The 8805-nt window shown below is 65.0% G+C and overlaps 1 protein-coding gene across 2 annotated transcripts; it reads left to right on the top strand.

Moving 5' to 3' along the window:
* The first annotated feature begins 71 nt into the window (after positions 1–71).
* NKPD1 (NTPase KAP family P-loop domain containing 1) lies at positions 72–8360 on the top strand. 2 transcript variants are annotated; one of them, XM_055551990.1, is made up of 5 exons: positions 72–811; positions 1575–1687; positions 2548–2991; positions 4809–4940; positions 6274–8360. In XM_055551990.1, the coding sequence occupies exons 2-5, from the start codon at positions 1588–1590 to the stop codon at positions 8076–8078; spliced, it is 2481 nt and encodes an 826-aa protein (XP_055407965.1). In that variant the 5' UTR covers positions 72–811; positions 1575–1587; the 3' UTR covers positions 8079–8360. The 2 variants fall into 2 exon arrangements, with proteins under 2 accessions (XP_055407965.1, XP_055407964.1); XM_055551989.1 differs by lacking the exon at positions 2548–2991.
* The last annotated feature ends 445 nt before the right edge of the window (positions 8361–8805 follow it).

Here is an 8805-nt window from a genome sequence, read left to right as displayed (position 1 = left end):
TCTGTCGGTCCTGTTTGCTCATCTGCAGGGCAGGCCTCACCCCCACCCTGCGGGGGCATGGTCAGGGAAAAGGGGGTTACTATAGAGAAGCGCATGGGGAGTTCCCTGGTGGTCCAGTGGTTAGGACCCTGTGCTCTCACGGCCGGGGCCAGGGTTCAGTTCCTGGCTGGGGACCTCGGATCCCACAAACTGTGTCGGGCCCCAAAAGGGAAAAGCATGTCCACCGAGCGTGGCTCCTGACGAGCCAGGCACTCGCGTGTCCTCACTATGTGAAACATCTGGGGCAGCCGGTAAGTGGGTCGGTTGGAGCCTATTGCCAAGTGTCAGGCGCTGGGCTCGGCGGACTCCCGACGGCCGCGAGAGGCCGGCCCGGACGCCAGTCCACTCAGCAGTGAGGAAGCCAGGCTCAGAGAGGGGAAGTCACCTGGCCCGGGAGGAGCTAGCACCCGAAGCTGGGATCGCTCCTTCCCTGGGCCTGGACTCCCGGCTTCCTTCCTGCCCGCCCCGGCGGAGGCGCCCAGACCTGCAGACCTGTGGCGGGGCCCTCCCTGGGCGGCACCGAGGCCTGCCTTCTCCGTGCCTTACCTGGGGCACCCCCAGTCCTGGAAAGTGGAGCGCAGCAGACGGGGACTGGGAGGGCTTGCTGGGGACGGGGCGGGGACGGGGCGGGCAAACCGGTCGGGCGGCTGGGCTCCCGGATCCCAGGCTCCGGCTCCGAGGCCTCCGCGTAGTCGGGCCCGCGCTGACGCTGCCGGACGGAGGGGCTGGCGTAGAGCCGGGCGGGGAGCTGGGGCTGCGAGGCTGCCTTCAGGTACGGGAGACCCCAGGCCGGGGGGCTGTGGGGTGGGGTGGGCGGGGGCCGCGCGCCTGGTCCCCAACCCTCACCACCGCGTTTCCTCCGCGCCTCGGTGGCCCCCCACCACCGGTCCCCGCCTCTAAACAGCATCCTTCCCATCCTTAAAATGGGCGCCTCACATTTTAAACCCGGCGCCCCCCACCGCCCCGCGTCATCCTGAGTTTGCTCTCTCGGCCTCTCCAAAATCGGACCACGCAGATTTCATTTTCTCCCCCAGAGTGCCCCTCCCTCCAACCCCTCATTAGGTCCCTAACGCCCCAGCCCTGAAACTCCAGTCGCTCGCTGGGTGGCCCACTGCTCCCACCTCTCATCACTGACTGCGCTGGTTTCAAAGGGCGGCAGCCCCCACATCCCACAGCACAAACCCCAATACCTAGTTCCCCCCTGGTTTTACTCAACCACCCACCAGCTCCCAGCCCACCTCAGCTCAGCACCCCCATTGTCCCGGCCTTTTGGAAACACCCAGTAGCTCCCAAACACCCCAGATCACCCCCCTTAACACCGTCCAACCTGGGGTCTCGCCGTCCACCCCTGATCCCGTCCAGACCTCCCAGTGTTTCTTGGAGGAGCACCTCCACCCCACCTGGGGACCCCAGCATCAGGGAGAGGGGCTCATCCACGGCAGGTCTCAGGGAGCTGCCCCGGGGGTGGGCTCTGGCTGCTGGCACCCAAGGGTGCTGGGCACTGAGCCGGGCCCCTCCCGCCCCTCCCTGAGCAGGCCCCCGGCCACCATGCACCAGCACCACACCGTCCACTTTGCCAAGGGTGCCCTGCCCCCCCGGATCGCCACCGAGCGCTACTTCTTGGACCCAGAGTTGGGGCACCGAAAAGGTAGGGGTTCAGTTTTGGGGGGGTCCTGGCAGCAAGGAGGGGTGGCTGAGGGGGATGGCCAAGCAGAAGAAGACCCTCAGGCCCCAAGAGAGAAAAGCCACCAGCACTCACCATAGAGGCGTCTTCACAGGGGGCCGTGGGGGACCCTGGGAGGCCCACCTGACCTGCCCCTCCTCCCCCAGCATGGGAAGAATTTCCTTCCCGAGTCACCAGGCCTGGGGGGACTGCCCCCCACCTGGGGGGAGCCATGTGGTGGGAGGGAGGGGTCAGAGGGCAAGCCCCCTCCGACAATGAGTGAATGAAGGAAGTGGGGCTCCAGCCTCTCATGGTGACCACAGGTGCTCGTGCTTGGGGTCGAGAGGGGGCGGTTATGGCCCACCAGGGCTGATTCAGCCTCCTTGGGGCCTCCCAGGGCAGTCCCCTTCCTGAGGGCCTCATCTGAGCTCAGGTGTGAGGCCCAGCCCCCCTTTCCTAGTCCCCACCCTGTCCCCTCTCCTCAGTCACCTCCCGTCACTCTGGCCTCTGGACCAACCGGGCCAGCTCCCAGTGGAGTATTCTCAGTGCCTGCACTGGGGGACACCCTGAGGACTGGGGAATTTGGGGGAGTAGGAACTCCAGGACAGCATCCCCATTCTAGCCCCTGACCTGGCTGAAGCCCAGACCTCTGCACCTCCTCCCCTCCCTCCCACCCCAGCCCTGGGAGAGCACAGGGCGAGGCCGCCCCTCCGCCCTCACCCCCTACTCATATTCTCTCCGATTTCTCCTGAGCCCCCCTCCACCTGAAGACCCGACCTGGTTCCTGCCAGCGCCCTCAGGGCTCGGGGACCCAGGCCCAGTCACCCCCACTTCCTTCCTTCCAGGACGCTGTCATCAGGGGTGCCACGACCCAGCGGTACCTGGCGCCCACAGGCCCTGTCGGCCGACCCCCCAGGCATGCCGGCAGCCGGCCTACCACGACCACCAGGGGGGGCGCGGTGGCTGTCGCTGGGGCCCCCAGCCCCCCACCCAGCAGCAGCAGCAGCAGAGGCGGAAGCCCCAGCCCCCGCCTCCCCAGCCCCTGCAGCAGCGTCTCTGCTCTGTTCATGGGGCCCAGAAGCGGCCACCTGCAACCACCGCTGCCCCCGCGCAGCCGGCCACCGCCCCCCAGCTGCCCCCCACCTCACTCACCGCAGCCAGCACCCTGGCCACTGGCGGCCCAGCCCTGCCCTACGCAGCCGGCACCCTCCTGGAGCCCAGCAGGCCCACGGACGCCCGGCCCCTGCCCGCCCCCGCAGCCTGCGGCTGCTTCACCTCCTACAGCCCTGGTGCTCGCCCAGCCTCCCCTTCCCAGGCTCTGTCCCTGCCACCTTGCTTCCCGCCCGGGCCTGGGGCCTGCCCTCCTCACCCCTCCGTCTGGGCTCTGTCTGGAGGGCGCTCGTCCCGACCCTGGGCCTCGGGGCAGCCACCACCGCTTCACCTGTCAGGAGCCGAGGGTCCTGGGCCAGGCCAGGGCTCTGGCCCCAGCTCTCTCCCTCTGCTGACGCTCTTGCTCTGCTTCCTCTTCCCCAGCCCTCCTGACTTGGGGCAGTGGGTGATGAGCACCAGCTTGCTGGCCAGCTCGGGGGTGGGGGCGATGGGTCAAGTGTGCGGCTACAGCCAGAGGTGTGGGCGGCCTGGGAGATTCAGAGAGCAGTGCAACCATGGGAGGGGACTGGCCCTCTGTCGGTGTCGTGATTGACATTGACAAGTGACACCCAGCCACTCACTCACTCATTCATTCATTCTGTGACTAGGTATGGACACCTACAGAGGTGCCAGGCTCTGTTCTGGGAGTGCCCCAGGGACCAGGGCGGACAGATTGCTGCCCTTATGGAGCTCACATTCTGTAGGCAGTTGGGGGAGGTGGGTTTACAGGAAACAATAGGAAAGTTCAAAACAGCGTCACCAGGTGATAACCATGTTGGGGGAAGGATAAAGCAGGGAGAGGAGATGGGGTCTGCAAATTAAGCAGGGTCATCAGGCAAGACCCCATTAAGTCGACCTTTGAGCAACATGGGGCAGTTCTCGAGTCAATGGCAAATGTACTGACTCTGAGGTGGTTCAAGGGGCAACAAGGAGGTGCATGTGGCTGGGTCGGGGGAGGCGAGGAGGAAGGCCAGATAGGTCCAAGAGGGCTGAAGGCGGCCAGACTCTGCGGACCCCGTGGCTGCAGTGAGGGGTCGGCCTTCTCTTGGAGAGGCAGGAGCCATGAGGGCCCAGAGCTGACTCTGGGACATGACATGAGAGTTGACTCCTGGAGTCCAGGCGAGAGGGGCTGGTGACCTGACCAGGGAGGTGGCAGCAGAGGTGGGGACTCACACTGGTTTTGAGGGCTGTTTTGAAAATAGAGCGTGGCTGAGCTCATCTCCAGGTCGGGCACAACCTCATCAATAGAGAAAAAATAGAGTGCAGCCTTGTGGCCATGATGCCCATTTCACACACTGGCAAGTAGAGGCTCAGTGAGGTGAGGTCAGCCAGCGACCCGACAGAGCAGGCTCAGGTCCTCCCTGGCTGCCGCCTTAGCTGACTCTGGCCCTAGTCTGCCCCCTGCCCTCCCAGCTGTGCCCCCAGGCCCTGGGCGAGGGATGGATAATGCAGCCCAGAGGTCTCTATGAAAGCGGGCGTGTCATCCCCACCGAGCACCACGAGACTGGCCAGTGGCCCCCCCACTGCAACCCAGCTGTACCCTTCTGGCACCCCAACTCTGGGTCCAAGAACTGGCGTTCAGTGGGGGCCCATAGTGGGAGAGCAGGCCCGCTCTCCTGTAGCCCTGGCACATGGAGTCCCTGTGCCAGGTCTCAGACAGGACAGCTGCGCCCTGAAGGGCCACCCCAGATCACAACATTGACAGAGGGCCTGGCCTCCACCAGACCCTTTGGCGCCCTCCGACCCAGACGGGCACATCTGGTCCCAGAGGAGGGGGCTGCCTGCAGCCACAGAAACCTCTGCTGGGGGCTTTGGCCTGAGTCGCAGCTGGGAGACAGGGAGGGATTGCCAGCGGTGCAGGGAGAGGGTGAGCACTGCAGAGGGCAGAGGGGAGCAGGGTGGTGCCTGGCCAGCCTCGCTGACTCGGGTTTCCCCTCCTCACCCCTGGCACCCCCAGACATCTTGACAGAGGATGACGTCTACTGCAGCTGCCTGGCCAAGACTCTCTGCCACGTGCCCGTCCCTGTGACCGTGGGTTTCTATGCCCCCTTTGGCTGCCGCCTGCACATGATGCTGGACAAGATCACAGGTGAGGATTTGCGGGTATTCGGGGGAGAGGGATTAAGGGAAATGGAGCCTTGGGTCCCTGCCCCGCCCCAGGCTTCCCCAAGACCTGCTTGCCCCTGAGGTCAGTCGACTTCAGGCCAGAGGCCCGTAAGTCAGCATTAACCAGGGCCCTCCCCATGCCTTTGCCCCCCTCCCCCACCAAATCCACTGCAAGAAACCTTTCTAAAATACACATCGATGAGAGACATCCCTGGTGGTCCAGTGGTTAAGACTGCATGCTGCCACTACAGGGGGTGCATGTTCGATCCCTGGTCAGGGAACTAAAACCTCACATGCCACGCACTGCAGTCAGAAAGTTAAGCAAATTACAAAAAATAAAATACACATCTAGCCCTGTCCTTCCCCTGCTCAGAAGTCTCCCATGGCTCCCCAGCATCCTCAGGAGGAAGCCCAAGTTCCTCGCCGAGGCTGCAGGCTCTTGCCGAGTCCCTCCTGGGCTCTGTGCTCCTCAGGCCCATCTCTTTTCCTTAGCCCGGGCCCAGGACCGGGCACCCACAAGACTGAAAACATGAGCAGGTTCAAACCCAGCTGCAGCTCAGCCCCCATCCCCAATCACCGCCAGAGAAACCGGAGGTGACTCACCCCTGTGTACCCAGCCCTGGGGAACTAAACAAGCCCACATCATGTTGTTGTCATAGAGCAAAAAAACAGGGTCCTGGGAGGAGAAAAGATCTGGCCAAAAGGCAAAAGCAAACAAAGCTTCTGGTTCACTCACTCACCCTCCCAGCAGGAAGGTCCTGCCCCCAACCTCTCACGATCCAGTCCTCCAGACATTCTCCCAGCACCCAGGGGACGCGGGGTGGCCAAAACAACCGGGGCTCTGCCCTTCCTGGGCTCACAGACCACTGTGAGAGACAGACCTGTCCCTAGACAGGGAGGACCCAGCACAGGCAGGGCTGCAGTGGAGGAGCTCAGGGTCATCTGACCCAGCTTGGGTCTCAGGGAAAGCTTCCTGGAAGAGGTGACAGCTGGGCTGAGAGCTGGAGGAGGGGCAGTAAGCCAGGAAAATGGGAGCCAGGGGGTATCCTTGAGGCCCTGCATTTCCCTTCCTCAGCACTTGGCTGCCCCAACACATCCTCTCTCCTCTGGGGGCTCTATTTCTGACCCTGCCATCCCACCTCCCCACCTCGGACCCTCCCCTGTTCAAGCCTGGCTCCAAGCCTCTCCTTCCGCCCTTGTGCACCTGCCCAGCGCTTGGGGATGGCCCCAGGCTCCCTAACATCCAGGCCCCCCGTGCTGATCTGAGCCGGCTCACACCGTGCCCCACCCCCTCCCGGCGCCCTCGGTCTCCGCAGCGCTGATGCAGCAAGAAGCAGCCCAGCGCGAGGCCGAGGAGCTGGAGCGCGTGCAGTGGCGGCCGCGGCCCGTGCAGGGCTGGGCCTTCCCGAAGCTGCTGTGGTACCTGGTGTTCCTGCGGCCCATCATCACCGAGGTGCACCTGCGGCGCAAGAACGTCAAGTTCCTCTTCATCCGCTTCAGCGCCTGGCAGTACGCGGGCACCGACAAGCTGTGGGCCGGTCTGGTGACCACACTGTGCGAGGGCATCCGCCACCAATACGGCGCGCTGCCCTTCAGCGTGTACTCAGTGCTGGGCACGAAGGCGGCCACGACGCTGGGCTTCCGCCAGCACGAGTGGCAGTGTCGGCACCGCGTGTGCCTGGCGCTGCTGGCGCTGCTGGCCGTGCTTAGCCTGGGCGTGGGGCTGCTCTATCTGTCGGTGGGCGCCCGCTCGCTGAGCCACCGCGCCACCAACAGCAGCCTACTCCGGGTGTTCGGCGGTGCGGCCACCACGCTGTCGGGCTCCGGGCTGCTCATGGCCGTGTACTCGGTGGGCAAGCACCTGTTTGTGAGCCAGCGCAAGAAGATCGAGCGGCTGGTGTCGCGAGAGAAGTTCGGCAGCCAGCTGGGCTTCATGTGCGAGGTGAAGAAGGAGGTGGAGCTGCTCACCGACTTCCTGTGCTTCCTGGAGATCTACCAGCGGCGCCGGCTGCGCGTCGTGCTTGAGGTCACCGGGCTGGACACGTGCTACCCGGAGCGCGTGGTGGGCGTGCTCAACGCCATCAACACGCTGCTGTCTGACAGCCACGCGCCCTTCATCTTCATCCTGGTGGTGGACCCCAGCATCCTGGCCGCGTGCCTCGAGAGCGCCGGCTCCATGAAGGGCACGGCCGACAACGGCTACCTCTTCCTCAACCGCACCGTCACGCTGCCCTTCTCAGTGCCCATCATGGGCCGCCGCACCAAGCTGCAGTTCCTCCAGGACGCCGTGCAGAGCCGCGACGACCTGCTCTATCGCGAGATGACGCGCAAGCTGCGGCCGCCGCCCGTGGCCAGGGGCGGCGAGGGCGCACAGCTCCTGGAGGTGCAGACGCAGGCGGGGGGCGAGCGCGAGCAGAGCCGCATCGACGCCGAGGCGGCGCGTCGCATCCGCGAAGCGCTCTTCTGCCTGCACGACGAGCGCGACTGCCTCTACGAGTACGTGCCCGACAACGTGGTGTCCATGCGGCGCATCGTCAACACCGTGCCCATCACCGTGCGCCTGCTGCAGCAGCAGCAGGGGGACTTCGGGGGCCCCTCGCCGCGCCAGGCCGTGGCTTGGGTCGTGCTCGCCAACCAGTGGCCGTGCCGCCTCAGCTGGGCCCTGCAGTGCCTGGAAGACCGACAGCAGGCCGGGGGCGCGCCCGAGGCCCGCGCGCGCCTCTGGGACGTGTTCAGCGACCACAGCCGCGAGCTGCACACCATGACCAAGCCGCTGCAGAACGTGCTTGACCTGGACGGCGACCCTGAGCTTTTCGAGCGCTTCCTGGGCGCCGACTTCCCCTTCACTGTGGCCGAGGCGCAGAGCCTCCTGCGCTGCACCGTCAACCTGGACCACTCCATCCGCCGCCGCATGGGCCTCATCCGGGCCGTCAGCGCGCTCAAGCCGCCCAGCCCGCCCAAGTCCCCTGCCCGCGACACCCCCCACGCCGCCAACGGAGCCAACCACGCCCCCGGGCCGGCCCGGGCAGGCCACCCTGCAGGGCACTCCCCTGTGCATGCCAGCGAAGCCCACCATCCCCGGGACTGGGCGCAGGGAGGCAAGCCCAGACCCATGGCTTGAGTGCCGTTAACTCAGGGGCAATCCAGCCCAGGTGGGCCTTGAATGTAAGACTTCTGGGCACAACACTTGCATCTGCCCAGATGAGAGTGAAGGGGGCCTGGCTGGGCTCAAGACCCAGGGGCCAGTGTCCAGAATGGGGCCTGTGGTGCCCATATTTCCCAGATGAATCTGTGAGCCAGGGAGAGCCATAGGCCATGGCCACCAGGAATGGGACAGCTTGTGTGTCTGAGAGCTGGGCAGAAGGACCCATGAGGAAATCGGGGTTCAAGTGCAATAAATGAAAATGTGAAAGCCCCCGAATGGTCTTCCTTGATGAGGGCAGGGAAGCTGAGAAGCAGAGATGGCCCTGGCCTCCCCAGCTCACTGAGGACTGGGCACCAGGCCTGCCTTGTCCTGCCAAGTCCACTGCATTCCCAGGGAGTTGGGCAGGCTCAGCTAGCAGCCTGCTCGCTGACATCCCGGAGGCGGGAGGGGCTGCAGGGGCAACAGGTGCAGCTGCGTAGGCAGGGGCTATGAGGGCCAGGCGGATGTGCTTCTTGACTCAGTGGAGTGCACCCATGCCTCAGGGGATCCGGGTCCCTGTCCCCACACCTGAGCTTGCCCCTCCGTGGGCAGGGCAGGAGTTGGTATTTCCGAGGGCGGTGTCCCCAGTGACCTCAGCAGGCTGCTCCACTCTCAGGGTGGCTCCTCCCCTGGCATAATGGGTTAATTAGGCTTTGCTGGCACC

This window comes from Bubalus kerabau, chromosome 17, assembly GCF_029407905.1.
Source record: "Bubalus kerabau isolate K-KA32 ecotype Philippines breed swamp buffalo chromosome 17, PCC_UOA_SB_1v2, whole genome shotgun sequence".
Lineage (NCBI taxonomy): Eukaryota > Metazoa > Chordata > Mammalia > Artiodactyla > Bovidae > Bubalus > Bubalus kerabau.
Note: the sequence above shows the minus strand (reverse complement) of the source record. Positions and strands in the feature narration are given on the sequence as shown.